Source organism: Sinohyriopsis cumingii, chromosome 15 (genome assembly GCF_028554795.1).
Source record: "Sinohyriopsis cumingii isolate HCF-2022 chromosome 15, ASM2855479v2, whole genome shotgun sequence".
Lineage (NCBI taxonomy): Eukaryota > Metazoa > Mollusca > Bivalvia > Unionida > Unionidae > Sinohyriopsis > Sinohyriopsis cumingii.
In genome coordinates, this window is record NC_142975.1 from 74,160,437 (window position 1) to 74,176,540 (window position 16,104).

General features: G+C 33.4%; 1 protein-coding gene across 1 annotated transcript in view; it reads left to right on the top strand.

Moving 5' to 3' along the window:
- Window positions 1-16,104, top strand: part of LOC149782077 (GMP synthase [glutamine-hydrolyzing]-like) — a 50,174-nt gene that overhangs the window by 23,967 nt on the left and 10,103 nt on the right. Inside the window, exons 10-15 of the mRNA XM_089933510.1 lie at window positions 3,744-3,804; window positions 4,270-4,382; window positions 4,943-5,048; window positions 6,647-6,762; window positions 11,146-11,271; window positions 13,138-13,262. Of these exons, the coding sequence (XP_089789636.1) occupies window positions 3,744-3,804; window positions 4,270-4,382; window positions 4,943-5,048; window positions 6,647-6,762; window positions 11,146-11,271; window positions 13,138-13,262 (647 nt within the window). The remainder of the gene's footprint in view (window positions 1-3,743; window positions 3,805-4,269; window positions 4,383-4,942; window positions 5,049-6,646; window positions 6,763-11,145; window positions 11,272-13,137; window positions 13,263-16,104) is intronic.

Genomic DNA, 16,104 nt, shown 5'->3' on the forward strand with positions numbered 1-16,104 from the left:
AGTTGATTTTGCATCAGATTAGCTGATCCTGTTAGCACTTGGGAGGCCGTATTTTGATTCAGTTTTCATCAAACTGGAAATCTCTGATTAAATGGCATATTTGCAGTAGGATAAGAATCTTTTATTTCATACTTAACATTAAAATTAAGATTTACTTGTATTTGAAGTATTAAAATATGAAGACACATCTACTGAATGTTTCTGTCATTGTTAAGAACAATTATTAAAGGCATATAGTAATTTTTCATCTATCAGTAATCCAAGGAATAAAAAAATGTGATAATTCCACAGTGATTTTTTGCTATAATTCTTTCTATTGGATATTCTTGTCATCATTGAAAAAAACATTCTCATTAATTCTTCGAGACTAAATAAATAATAATTCAGGCCTAATAGTAAATGAAGATCATCTTTATAACAAATAGATAATTTTCTTTCTTTTATGCCATCAATAAATTTTGTCCGTAAACATTGCATCATCATAAGATTTAAATAATCGGGGTTTTATGTTCAAAGAACAGTTTCTGAATTTTTATAAAAGTATCTTTTTAGAATACACAAAAATCTGTATTGTCGAATCCAATTTTTATCATATGGTTGATTGCATTTTAAGTAAATAGAACTCTTGACATGTACAATAGCGTGACTGTTAAGTACTGAAGGAGGTGATGGTTATGTGAAAGATGTTGGCTGAAAATTTGGTACTGACGATGCCTGTCTGCCATCAAATATGGCTATTGTAACATGCTGAGTTTAGCTTCAGTACAAGACCAGCTTTTACGTGATGTCAGTTTGGGATTTTATTCACAAAACAATAAAGTTTTTTAAGTTTCGACAATTTAATAAATGCTAGTAATAATAAAAATAAACTGCAGTGTGCAAGAATGAATGAAGAATAAAATTGTAATGTTCCAGTCCAAATTAGGAAATGGGTCCAAATTAATTCATATATTTTATATGTTCTTCTCCTTATTAAGTTACACACAGTGTTCTTTACTTGCATAAATGTAGATGACGTGTGGCTCAATATTGAAAGTTAAGAGCACAAATATCAAAAGAATAACTAAAAATATGAGCAGTGTATTTCTCAGGAAAGAGTATAAACGGAAACAAATTTTTAAAAAAAAGTAAAATATGATACCACTCGAATGTTTCCCAATGAATTTGTTACCATTGTATTCCAGAGCACGTCAATAATTTAAAATATAAATTTTAGAAATGCTTTTCTTTATAACTAACTAAAGTTCACTTCCAGGTAATATGCAGATAATGAATGCTCCCTGTATGAATACTACAATGGATGCTTCTTACTTTATACATTTTGCCGTTACCATAGTAACAGTACTGACACTTTAATATATTTCACTAATGAAATTTACTTATGCGGCTATATATAATGGATTATTGTTTATCATTCAAGTCAACATAGATGTATGCAACTAGTACAGCAAGGTGAAGTCTATGGCAGCATCAATTTTCAGACACTGAAGAATATATTGTACTTTATTTTACATCTTTTGGAATATTATCTAGTGTAGAATGCTGTAGTTCATTGCACTATATTGTGAGCTCCGTGATAAGCATACAGCGGTCATATTTAGTCTTTTGGTCTATCTCAAGTGTGTACTCGCTGCCTTCAGAATGTGTCTGCAACAATGCAGCACCTGAGTGGAATTTATATCCTTGAGACCCTTTGATCTTATGCATAGATTGAAGGGGGAAACCTTGGTTGTAAGCGCACCTGAGTGGGATTTATATCCTTGAGACCCTTTGATCTTACGCATAGATTGAAGGGGGAAACCTTGGTTGTAAGCGCACAAGAGAAACGAATTAGTGGTATGAATGATACTTAGCAACAGCTTAGCAATGCTGAAACGTATGATGGCAATCGGATTGTGATTTGCACTTGCGCCAGTAATTTGTCAGTGGAATTACCCTATATTTGGAGACTTCTTGTGAAGGTATTTCACAACTAAAGTTAACTTTTTCTCTCAGAAAATGAATATATACACTAAATAGTGTAAAAGAAATTTGAAGAGTCCAAAGCACAATGACCAAAAAGACTAATTTGGACCAAAATTTGATAACAGGAAAGGAAATCTATATCAGTAAATGCTAATCACAGTCAGTTTATTAATCATTTAAAGTTGCTAAACGTGGTATTACAATATTTGTTCAGTTATTTATTGTGCCTAGTGACCCTACAGGTCATATATATGTTCTTGTATGTATCAAAATCTATCACAATTTTTTACCGTTAATATAGACATATGAAACACTGAAAATTAGTGTTTAATGCTGAGACTGTGATACTTATTTTAACGTAAGCCACACTGTTTATATTTTAAAACTCCAGAATTTGTCATGGCCGTCATTATTAAATATAGAAAAATCTTTAAAAGAGCTCTCCTAGAAAGCCTGTCGGCAGACTTTGACCAGCTTTTTACAGAAAGTGTTATGATATTATGGTTTTTACCTTGGACAAATGATGTTGATGTGCCATTAAATATGCATGAAGATGTATAGTAAAACCATGAAATAGTAATTTTCAAGGAACAGAGTAGGAAGGAATTCCATCAGAAAGAATACGGATTTATTAGACAGTTTAGCCTAAGTTTTTGGTCAGTTACTTCATTTGGCTATATGTCAGGTGTTAACCTCAGACCCAAAGGGGCACCTTGTTGAATTTTTGGACTTGAATATTTCCTTGAGAAAAAATTTGTTATGAAGATTCCACTTGAGATAGACAAATGAATTTATTGTGAATGATTAGTGTGAATTATGTAGATGGACTGATTAGATTGTGTGTATTATGTAGATGGACTAATTAGATTGTGTGTATTATGTAGATGGACTAATTAGATTGTGTGTATTATGTAGATGGACTAATTAGATTGTGTGTATTATGTAGATGGACTAATTAGATTGTGTGTATTATGTAGATGGACTAATTAGATTGTGTGTATTATGTAGATGGACTAATTAGATTGTGTGTATTATGTAGATGGACTAATTAGATTGTGTGTATTATGTAGATGGACTAATTAGATTGTGTGTATTGTGTAGATGGACTAATTAGATTGTGTGTATTATGTAGATGGACTAATGAGATTCTGTGTATTATGTAGATGGACTAATTAGATTGTGTGTATTATGTAGATGGACTAATGAGATTGTGTCCAGTATGTAGATGACCTGATTAGAGTTTGTTCACTTAAGAATTTTTTTTCCATTTTTGTAAATGTTTGAAATTTTCATGCTTTAACTTTCTTCTGCAGTTGGGGCATGCTGTTTTATATAAACACGGGTCTAGTTTAAGAATTTTTGTCAAACTTTATATATACAGTCACAGAAAGGGGCAAGATATATTTATCAGATTTTGGATTATGACTTCTGGGTTACTGTCTGTGATGGGTATAAAATGCTGTTTCAAATTATGCAATATATAATAATGGGTGGAATTTTACCATGACCAGCAATTAAAGTTGCTGCTTTGGATTCAGCGTGTCAAAGGAGATGTGTTTCTTCACCCGGTTACAATATTGGAAGTTACATGAAAATGCCAGAATAATTTATAATAATATACAATCCATTACTGATTTGATCTTTTCATTTTTAAGCTAGTTGCATATACAGGAAATCTGATTCCCTAAGTAGTTTGAATTTGTAGTCCATTGATCCTCTATCACAGAAAGTCTACTGTCATAACAAGACTTTTCAAAAAAATTCTTTGCATTTCACAGGTAGCACATGAAGTCATTGAAGAATTGAATATAAGGCCTGAAGATGTCTTTTTAGGGCAAGGTAAATTCCACAATTGATTTTTATCAGTAATCTACTTCCATTTTGTAGTTAATTCATGCGCAGAACTATTCGATGAATATTTTGTTTTAATAAACAGAAAAGCACATCTTTGTATATTTCCTTGCAGCATCACAAAGGTACAGAATCATGAGAATTTTTCAGATTTGAAATATTTAGAAATTGTAATCTGGCTTTGTATTTTTAAATAAGGGTTGTTGAGATCACAGTAAATGAAAATAAAACTGAAATAATAAAAACAATCACCTTCTTGCATGTTTCCTCTTCTAAAATTTTATACATATATATATATATATATATATATATATATATATATATATATATATATATATATATACACACACACACACACATACATATACATATACACATTGTAGCTTTAGGAGGGTCTTTCTCACAGCTTTATTTTGTGCAGGTACCCGCTCATTCCTTGTATTTCATCCGCAGGTACCTTGCGACCAGATTTGATTGAAAGTGCCTCTGAGCTTGTCAGTGGAAAAGCAGATGCTATTAAAACACATCATAATGATACAGAGCTAGTCAGAGAACTCAGAAAACAGGTGAATTGCTTAAATTATGGTAATTCTGTTCAAGTCTGCATTTGCCATTAATTTTATTTAATTGCAAACAGTGTGGAAAAAATTAATGGTGTCATTATCCAAGCTTTACTCACAATTTTAAAGAAAAAAATTCAGGCAGCAAGTCCTCTCAGATTTGGATGCAACCTGCAAAAGAAGAAGACCTAGTTTTGGAATTTAAATTTCGAGAAACTAGAGGTCATATAATTAATGAATATTTTTAAAAAATCAAACTTCTCAGAGCTATGTGTTCATTACTTTGTATGTAGAAAGATTTAGTTGTCTCCTTCTGGATGATGGTTTTGTTATTGGCATGAATCAGGTAAGGGGAACCAGCCCTAAACACTATTAATCTTCACCAGAAATGATGGTTTTACATCACTGCACTGATAACAGCAGAAAGTTGAATTTCTTGCCAGTAAGGATTTCATGAATTCAGTTATAAACTGGTTAAAATTTCATCATATCTTCTTGTAGAGAGTTATAAATTTTTTTTATTATGATCTTCTGTTTGTAAAAATATGTTTTATTTCATTCATTAGGGCAGAGTTGTTGAGCCACTTAAAGATTTTCACAAGGATGAGGTGAGAGCACTTGGGAAGGATCTTGGTTTACCATCCGAACTGGTACAGAGACATCCATTTCCAGGTAAAAGTTAATAGATCTTATAAGTGTATGAAATAAAATTATGAGTTATGTATCAACATAAGGGGGAGAGGAATATTCATTAACTTAAAATTGTCTTATTTTGCTGTCACATTTTATGTGCTCCCTCCCCCACCCCATCTGTGGAGGGGGCAAACAGTGTTTATCCATGTCTGTTTGTGACTTTATGTCTTGTCCAGTGCAAAGTTTATTTTCACTCAATGAATTCTTGAGGACTTTGAGGATTGAAACCAAATTTGGTATGATGTTTTTACATTAAGAAACCTTTAGTCAAGTTCAATATTCATGGTTTTATGACAGAATTTACTGAAGTTATGACCAAAAACCTTTCTCTTCTATTGTAAAATTTTTGGAGAGGGTGGTATTTTCATGTTGTATGGACCCATGTGTAGTTCAAGAGTTTTTCTTCTGTTAGCCTGTTCATAATAATTTGGTAAATGTCCATGTCGAAAATTTGAAACAAGTATGTTTCGACATTGACAGCAAATTTCAAGGCTTAATGATCTTGTACATATTATTTATTGTAATAGTTTAAATTTCTGTATAATACGATCAAGTTTCATGGGATATGTTACTCTGTTTATCAAGAATCATGCAGATTATGATTAATTCCCATGGAAAATGTTTGTTTTTGTACATGTTAACACCTTGTATATTGATGAAAGGAATATGTTTTGGCCTCAATGTCAGCACATTTTTTGGAGAACATTGTGTATTAACAGTGAACTATGAAGATTGGCTTAATATCGGTGAAGTATGATCAGTGTTATCATATCACGTTATATCATGTGGAATTAACTTGGAGACAAGTGTAATAACAAATTTGATTCCATTGACTGATATCATATTGCATTATATCATGTTGAATTAACAAGGAGACAGTAATAACAGTATGGATTCCATTGACTGATATCATATTGCATTATATCATGATGAATTAACAAGGAGACAGTAAAACAGTATGGATTCCATTGACTGATATCATATTGCATTATATCATGATGAATTACAAGGAGACAGTAATAACAGTATGGATTCCATTGATTGATATCATATTGCATTATATCATGATGAATTAACAAGGAGACAGTAATAACAGTATGGATTCCATTGATTGATATCATATTGCATTATATCATGATGAATTAACAAGGAGACAGTACTAACAGTATGGATTCCATTGATTGATATCATATTGCATTATATCATGATGAATTAACAAGGAGACAGTAATAACAGTATGGATTCCATTGATTGATATCATATTGCATTATATCATGATGAATTAACAAGGAGACAGTAATAACAGTATGGATTCCATTGATTGATATCATATTGCATTATATCATGTTGAATTAACAAGGAGACAGTAATAACAGTATGGATTCCATTCATTGATATAATCCATTTTGTGAACATACAAAAACAGGAGTATGTAATAGATTTCTCATTTTGAAACGAATTTATCAATTTGAAACCATGTGTGTGTGTGTGTGTGTGTGTGTGTATGTGAGACTGTATACACTAAATGTGCTATATATGTGAGATCCTGTATTTACAGTTTATAATTCTGTTTTCAGGACCTGGACTAGCCATCCGAGTCATCTGTGCTGACCAGCCTTACATTTGTAAAGACTTTCCTGAAACCAATGTCATACTCAAGTTCATTACAGATTTTGCTAATGCACTAAAAACAGTAAGTTTTCATTTTTTCTGGCAATGATGTGTTTCAGTAAATTTGGGGTGGTCGAGTGGTCTAAAGTGCTCTCTGTTACGGATCACTGCCATCTCACCTCTGTCTGCGCCAGTTCGAGTCTCGGATTCAGCTAGTGTGGGTATGTGAGAAAGCTTCTTGTTGGTCGGTGGTTCTTTCCAGGGTTTACCTGGGTTATTCCTCCACCATTAATACTGGCCGCCATGTATAGCATATCGTGTGATAAAAAATGGCGTTTAACCCCACAACAACAACTACATCAATAAATTTGGTTTTATATGAATGTTTTTGAACTGGGAACAAGTTTTCAGTCTATTGTACAAGGAAAACCTAGTTGGTTTCACATTGCAGTTGATACATTGATTACTAAAGATTATGTTAGAGTACAGTATCTGGTAGGATGAATTTTAGTAGCAACCAGTTTGTCCTTCTCCTTTACCTTCCAATATGAGCAGTTTTAAAATCCGTCAGTATCACCAGGTTATTAAAAAAAAGCCATGGCTATCGTATTTACTCATTTATAAGTCAAGAAGAACTGCAAATTGCACAGACCCAAATCTGCAGTTGCATAATGCAGCAGCAGATGTAGGTCTTTGCATTTTGTTACAAGTAGTCATTGAGAAGAAAAAACAGTATAGATTCTGATCCACTGGCATAATTGGTCAGAACCCATGATGATTTAAGGAGATTTTTAAGCGCTGTAATTGCTTTATCAAAAATTACTATTATGGAAAAGTGAACAAGACAGACACCTGACATAATCGGGTATTTTTGCAAGGAAATAGGCCATCTTTGTTGAGCCTGCCTTAATGAGGCAGCCAAGTTGGCTTTGTGGTTAGCATGCCAGATTTGTGACTGAAATTTTACCATTGGAGCAGCCTGGGTCACATATTGTGTTGTGTCCCTAGACAAGACACATTACTCCAGTTGCATCGGCTCTAAATAATCTACCTGTGTTGCTCTGTCATAAAATACAAAACAAAACCTAATGTTCACCTTGATATGGTCTTAGTGGCCATTTCAATTTTTTCCCATTAACTTTCCACAATAAAACTTGTGTATAAAAAGTTCACCTACCTCTTTAATAATAAGACATTGGTTTTTAACAGCTTAAAACAGTTAATAAAGTGTATTAGCCATACAAAATCAAGCAGTTTTTTCCAAGAAAGGTATTGTTTAGGTAAAGACATGCCATGTGAAATATGTGTATTGCTTTTATTCACTGTAGTCTAATCTCAGTATGACTTTAATTTGGTTTATCTCTCCTCTGTTATTTTAAAGGTCTGAATAAAGCCACAATATTGCTTAGAAACAGGGTTCGCACAGATTTGAAAAGTACTTGAATTTTCAACTGCTGGATGAAAAGTGCTTAATTTTTTAAAATCCTCTTGAAAAGTGCATATTTTTAATGTCACTGGGAAAAAGTTCTTAAAAAGTGCTTGAAAATGAGCAAAAATCCTTAAAAAGTGCTTGAAGTTTTAAGAAAATAAAAGACCAAAAAATTTTTAAAAAGAAACCTCGGCGGGAAGATTGCAGAAAATGTCCGATCGACTATGTGCCTTTTACTTTCTGTGGCTTGGTCGGTAACTAAGGAAAGGGAGATTACTCATGATTTCCGTTTAGCAGCATTCTGGGAATGGTAATTTGGTGGCTTTCTATTTCTTACATCACACCACGTGGCCTTGCTTTCTACATTTTGCCATGGAAGTGTTTTTAATCGTGAATGGAAAGGCTTCTATAAATGGGTCAAAGAGACCCAGGACAGACATAAAGCTTTGTGTTGTGTGTGCAACAAAGTTATAGACATCAGTTGAGAGTGCCCTTAAATCACACCGTAAAGGTGTAAAACACCGGAAAAGTTAAGCATCAGTGTCAGCAATGAGTTTGAATTATTTTGGAATAAAAACGGACAAAATCAAGACATGTGCCAGAGACACTGACATCATATCTAAGACAGAGTCACATTCCGATGAATCAATGATGGAATTGCTGTTATCCCCACCCCTATCTGATGCAGCTTCAACCACACAGTCAACATCTGCAAATATTTCCAACTTCCTTTCCAGGAACGAAGTTCTGAAGTCAGAAATTTTATGGACATTGCATACTGTGGTCAAACGTGCATCCTACAAATCAAATGAACATATTGCTGATGTTTTTCATGCTATGTTCCCAGACAGTGCGCTGGCTGCAAAGTTTTCATGTGCAGAAATGAAAACATCTTGTGTGTTTTTGGCATTATGAAATACTTGTGAAGAAAGCAGATGAACTGTCTTTAAAAGCAGAAAAGACACTTAAGTGCCAACTTCTTGCACAGGCCAGTGCTAATAGAAAAGGATCTGAGGAGAATTTGGAATTTATGAAGGTCTTTGCAACAAACTGGATGCTAAGATCAAGGAGTTGAAGAGAAATTAAGTACAGAGGAAAAACGTATTAATAAACTTTTTGTTAGTTTGACTTTTTGTTTACTGTACCTATGTTAGTGAACTTTGTTGGGAGAAGAAAATGCAGTTACATGAGCCACAAGTCAGTCTGAAGGTTGTTCCAAATGTAGATATCTATGGTGAGTTTAGGTAGTAGACTCCTTAAAAATCAAAATAAAGTCCTTGAATTTTGTCATATTTTACCTGTATGAACCCAGAGAAAGGTGTTGTTGGGATAAATACTCAAGGTCATTCATCATTTTTATGTCCCCGCCCCCCCTTTATATGGTGGGTGGGGGCGAACAGATTATCATACAAAATGTATTCATCAGATAAGATTAATAGAGAAATAATTTTACCCCAGATTGCATTAGTTGATGAAATTTGACCTATGCTGTAATTTTTATTGGTTTTAACTATATAATAATAGCATAGGGATCAAAATGATGGGGAGCTCTTCCTAAGCTTAGTAGAAAAATCAAATTCACCTTTTGACTTGCACTTGTGATAAGGTAGATTCTATCAGTTTTGTGGTACAAATATCAAAGATCATGGTTAACATGACTGAAAGAAGAAAAATGTTTCTGAACACATTTTTCAATTCTCACCCATGTACATTCACCAAAGTTTGTGGATGACTTACCAAAGGAAGCCCATTGTTTTGGAGATTAAAATGCCTTAGGTCAAGTTCACTGAAAGAAGAAAGCCCATTTTTTTTACTTTTTTAGTTTTTCTTTCCATAATAGTTTTAGTTCAGAACCACATGCCTTGTTCAGTGCATGTGGAGGGTTTACATTTTAGGTTTGGAAGAGGTCTGTTGGTTTGGAGGTCTGAAAGCAAGGGTCATTGTGGCTGAAAGAAAAGCAGGATTTCACATAATTTTTGTCTGTGAGTAAAGTTCCCTGACCAAACATTTTGGATGGCTTGGCCATAAAAAGCTGTAGATTCAGGAATCTAAAGGTTAGAGAGGCAGGTCATAGCAAGTCTAAAGAATAGGCTTGGTTCAAAACTGCATTAAAACTGCAAATGTCCAGGTCATTGAGATCAATTGGTCAGTAGTCTCCAGTGTCAACCATACCATACTAGTGCCTACAAAGAGGACTATTTAGGATGGGGCAGACATATAATGTATGATTCAGTACTATTGTTTTGATAATATTTTACTGTGTGTATTCTGTGCTGTTCATAGGGAAGGAAAACATATCTACAAGTGAAAAAATTTCATAAACATCTTTGTAAAATGTTCCACCTTCAGTTAACCTGATGGCCAGATATCTAGTTTCAAAGATTGGAATTTAGTTTGCATTTTACACCACCATTTGTAGCCATCATAAGTAAGAAGTTACTTTTTTCCTACAAACAGGAAATTTTCACAGAACAATAAATGTGTTCCAGTCAGTTTGGAAAATGCAGCAATCATTTGGATTCTGTTGTTTTCATTCTGGTTTGGCACTGAGTTCCATTGATGAAGGGTGCATTGCTTTTATTGAAGATTGTAGCCATCTTTCTTAAAGTTGCTGCAAAATGCCAACTTATTATTATTATCATGTGCAGTGCATGTTCAAATGAGGCATTATATGAAAAACCATAGGGATTTGCAAAGCTGTTGTTAGATTTGCTTGATTCAAAAAGCTGTGCTTTACAACACACTATCTCATTACATTGTTTTATATCTTCAAAAAGAAATTGTTAGTTGAATTTGTTGAGGTTGAAGATTTGGTTCTTCAGAGTGGTTGAATAAATTCATGCTTGACACACAAAAATTATATAAATATGTGATGGTATATAACAAAGAGTATTTTGTCAACAAGAGATGAAATAAATGTGGGAGGAAGGCCACAAAAACAAACTTACGAATGACTTTCTTCTTTTCTCTTTTTTATGTTGTTTGGCTGTTTTTCTGCAGTAACATTTGTTTATGATGGAATTGGTTATATTTCAGCCCCATGCTTTACTAAACAGAGTGAAGAATGCTACAACAGCTGAGGAGCAGGAAGAGTTGGTCAGAATCAGCCAAGAAGAATCTCTTTCATCTACACTTCTTCCAATCAAAACAGTGGGGGTTCAGGTAATGGTATAGACTGTCAGTTGAAATGTTTAACAATATGAAATATTTACAGATTTTGTGAGATAACATAATTGAATTGGTTACATAAAATTTCATAATTGCAATATTCTTGTTAAAAAATGTGAATTGCCTATGAGAAAGTATCAAACATTTAATATCGCCAATTATGCATCTTCCTAACTGCAAGCAGTGTAAACCTCAATTTGCTGTCATATAATGCATAAGTGGATCAGTATCAGTTCTGTTTATTTGATGACGGAGAATGAGCGATATCAGCTCAGAAATGTTGTACTTGTTGATCAGAGTACACTTGTTAGATGTAATATATGCATACACCCACAGCGACCTCCCAATTGTTGTGGTCAAACTTGGTCTTGCACGTGTAAGTTTTCATCCATACATTCCTCATGGGAGGGGAAGAGGCATTATGTCCAGTCAGAATATCATTATTTTTTTTGGAGCTTATAACCAGGTATTCCTAGTATCTCGCTACTGCTCAACTTTGTTTGATAAATTGGTCTCAAAAATGGATCAGTTTTTGCTTTATTTGTCATGACCATATTGGTAAAGAAAACAAATCATGTCATTGGAGAGCTGTCATCTTAAATCGAGTATGTACATAAAAGTTATATTATTTATGATTTTGCCACAGTGTGCGTGTTATAATGAGAATTAACATCAGGAAATATACTGCAGTAGTAATTCTTTAAGCACACAGTCGGGTATTGTTCCAAATATGCAATATGCTGTTTGCAACTGGGTGTGCGTTAACTGCACTGCCTCAGTATATGAAATTGTATGGCCCACAAATATTATAATTTATATTAGGTGTTGCCTTTAATGAGGACTGTTCTGGTGGCCAAGTAGTTAGAGCATCTAACCTTGCTGTGGGAAGTCGCAGGTTTGAACCCCGGCTGAGTCACACCAAAGACTTATAATAATGGTACTAACAGCTGCCTTGCTAGGCGCTCAGCATTAAGAGTTTAGTGTCAGCACTGGTCGGCCAGGTGTCACAATAATGTCTGCAGCATGATGCCCCTGTGCTAAACATCACTGTAAACTGCCACACTGCAGACATCGGAGTGATATGATTGAAAAATTGTTAAAGCTACCTTAAAAATCCAAAATCACATTTTCTAGTATTTTCCCTATCATAAATTTATAGAACTACAAGCCTTTCTTTGCTTTTATTTTCATGCTTTATTTTTTATATTATCATATTAATTAAAAAAAATTCTTTTGTCATTGCGATTTATTTATGCTAAATCAATGTTGCATGTAAAATATATCATATTTCAATGAGAAACTTAGTGTTATCATAGGAGCATGTAAAGTGAGGATCAAGTTATTTTAACAATTTTCATATATTTTTCTGTTGCTGTATCATACTGGCGTAGCGGATATTATGGCTTACTTGCTTTCCTTTTTGGTTTGGATGTTTATAGTATGACATTCGGTCTTATTTACCAAATGTAATTGGTGCTACTAATAATAGTAACAAATGTATGGCCTAATAAAATTAGCAACAACTGGCTAGTTTTTTTTTCTCAAGGGAGGCAACTCTGTTGTGGTAAATGGTTAGAGTGAATAGTAATTATCTACCTTATTTTTTTTTACTGATGGTAATACTTTAAAACAATAGAAAAAGAAATTTTGTAGGAAAATCACAATAATTTCTTAGGTAATTGTTATAATCTTAATTTAATTTCTCTTGTGACACCTAAAGAAAAGAAAATTTAGAATGATATCATGACAAGTATCTAGAGCAATCTGTTTACATTTGTAAAAATGACAACGAAAAGCAATATCTTGAGAGTTATATTTGTGCATGGATCTTACTGGTATTCTATTTCTGATTTTTTACAGGGAGACTGTAGAACATACAGTTATGTGGCAGGGCTGTCAAGTGACAAAGACGTTGACAAAATCAACTGGAAGAGTTTAATGATTCTGGCCAAACTAATACCCAGAATTTGTCATAATATTAACAGGTAGGTCTGGCATAGAATTCCATACTTAATGCATTTATGACAGTTCACTGTGAGCTAAAGGAATATATTGTTTGATCAATTAAAGTCTCTTGCATTGAGGTTTATTCCAGAGCTCAGAGAGTCTCTTTTACTTAAATATACATCTAAAGTATTGTAGTTGAACACATTAACTCCTGGAGGTTTTTGTTGTTTTTGCCTGAAATTCAAGTAGGAAACACATTTTGAAAGCTATTTTTGAAAAAATCCTAATAAATCAACTTCCAGGTGATTTTCCAGTAACATAATGCCTAGTTGTGTTAGAAACATTGTTTTTCATTGGCTGTTTGGCTCGGGCATGAACAGAAGGGTAAAAGTTGGATTTTTTTAAAAAAATTATTAATTTTTTTTATTTATTTTTGTTTTGTTTTATTAATTGTTTTCAATTTTTTTGCTTAATGGACCCATTATTTTCGTATCGAGACCACTCTTTATTCCAAATGCCCATCTCATCCTACTTTTTGCAAAGGTTCATCTATCTGTTTGCAGTTCATACCGGTCTGCCTTAGATCTGAGACCAAAAAGTCAAAAATTCAGACAAAAAATCGGATTCCAACCATGGGCGAATTTTGGGTGGAAAAAAAATTGGGTCCAAAACTGAGGTTTTTCCCTCTGTATTTTGTAGTGCAACTAGAACTTCAGATTATTTGGTATCATTGTAGAGCTACATCAGTCTACCTTTCTATAATACTGCCCACTTTAGAGTATCATACATGACTTTGATGCTACATAGCTCGGCAGTAGGCTACTACCTCCTGCCACGTAAACTCATCACCAGGGGTTAATATGTTAACCATACTCTGTGCTTTTGTTGCAGACTAAGACACATATAATCTTGAACAAATTTTAGTTTTGAGTTTGACTTTAAAACTCATTGAATTTCCACAGGTTGGTTTTATCCTGGAAATGTCCTGAAATTTGCTGAAAAACTACTTAAATTGTCGAAACTCATTGAATTTATTGAGGCATTACAAAATATTTAAACCAAATAAAGAATATCACTTTTTAAAATCAGTAATTAATTGTTTAACTGCCTTTGATTAAATTTTGTTGCCGATGAAGACGCAAACACGAGTTGTACAATATTGAAAATATCCTTGATTTTGAGGGGTTGACTTTAAAACTTCTTGAATTTCAAAACGTTGGTTTTATCCTTAAGATGTTTTTAAATTTGTTGAAATACTATCAGAGTTTTCCAGACATTCATTGAATTTATTGAGGAAATATAAAACATCTAAAACAAATAAACCTATCACTTTTTGAATTCAGATTTTTTGTTATTGACATATTTTCCAAAACTAATTAATAAATATTTAAAATGGGATTAAAATGGGTTGATCAAAAGGCATATGACTCCAGTGGTTACCAGATTATGTCCTTTTAATGTAGCAGGACAGTTACATGTTTTTCTTCTACCTTTTTGTACCTAATTATTGACTGATAAACAAAGTCACCTATGGGGAAAGAATTTCTTTTAAAAAATTTTTGTTTAACTTTCCATTGCAATACAAACTACGGACATAGTTATTACTTTCAAAGCTGTGGCCATGGCAGTGTCATCAATATCAGTGTTAAGACTCTGTGCTTGTATCTGGGTTTTACAAGTCACATTCACTAGGGGTACATTACATCAATATCGGTGTTAAAATTCTGTGCTTGTATCTGGGTTTTGCAAGTCACATTAACTAGGGGTACATTACATCAATATCAGTGTTAAGATTCTGTACTTGTATCCGGGTTCTGCAAGTCATATTCACTAGGGGTACATTACATCAATATCAGTATTAAGATTCTGTGCTTGTATCTGGGTTCTGCAAGTCACGTTCACTAGGGGTACATTACATCAATATCAGTGTTAAGATTCTGTGCTTGTATCCGGGTTTTGCAAGTCATATTCACTAGGGGTACATTACATCAATATCAGTGTTAAGATTCTGTACTTGTATCCGGGTTTTGCAAGTCACATTCACTAGGGGTACATTAGATCAATATCAGTGTTAAGATTCTGTGCTTGTATCCAAGTTCTGCAAATCATATTCACTAGGGGTACATTACTCTATCATTCAAAGACACATAATTTACAGAATCTGTATTTTTTTTTAAAATCCTGCCATTGTATCATATAACAACACATTTATGACTATTGGGAGCTTAAAGATGAAGAGAAAAGCTCATCCAAAGCAGTAAAGCGCTTCATTTGAAGAGAATAATTTTTATACACCCACTATATGGCAGATTGTATTATGTTTTGATGTTATCTATCAGTTGGGCTGTTTGTATGTCGGTCACCAATTTTAATAATGCACAATAACTGGAGTTGTCCATCATCTACAGGTACCAAAATTTGTAGATGACTTACAGTATCTATAATGAAAAACATTTTCATTTTTGTAATCAAAAGCACAAAACTCAAGGTTTACTGTCACTGAGAAAAGAAAAATTATTTCTGTCTAACTTAAGTTCTTCACCATCTGCAGCTACCAAACTTTAATGATATTTGTTTTAACTGATACATTGCAATAGTTCTGAATTTGTTTTGGACTTCTATAAATAGTATCATGTCATCTAAACCTGGGAACTGTCTCGGCATTATGTTGTTGTTGTTGTGGACTTAATGCCATTTTTCAGCACATGATAGGCTGTTCATTCTGGTCTGTATATCCAATGGAGGAAGAACCCAGGAAATTTCTGGGAAGAACCACTGATCCACAAGAAGCTGCTGGCAAGCATTCTCACTTACACACACTGGTCGAGCCTGAAACTTGAACCCACACTGACAGAAGTGAGATGTTGCTGAGCTGTAAAG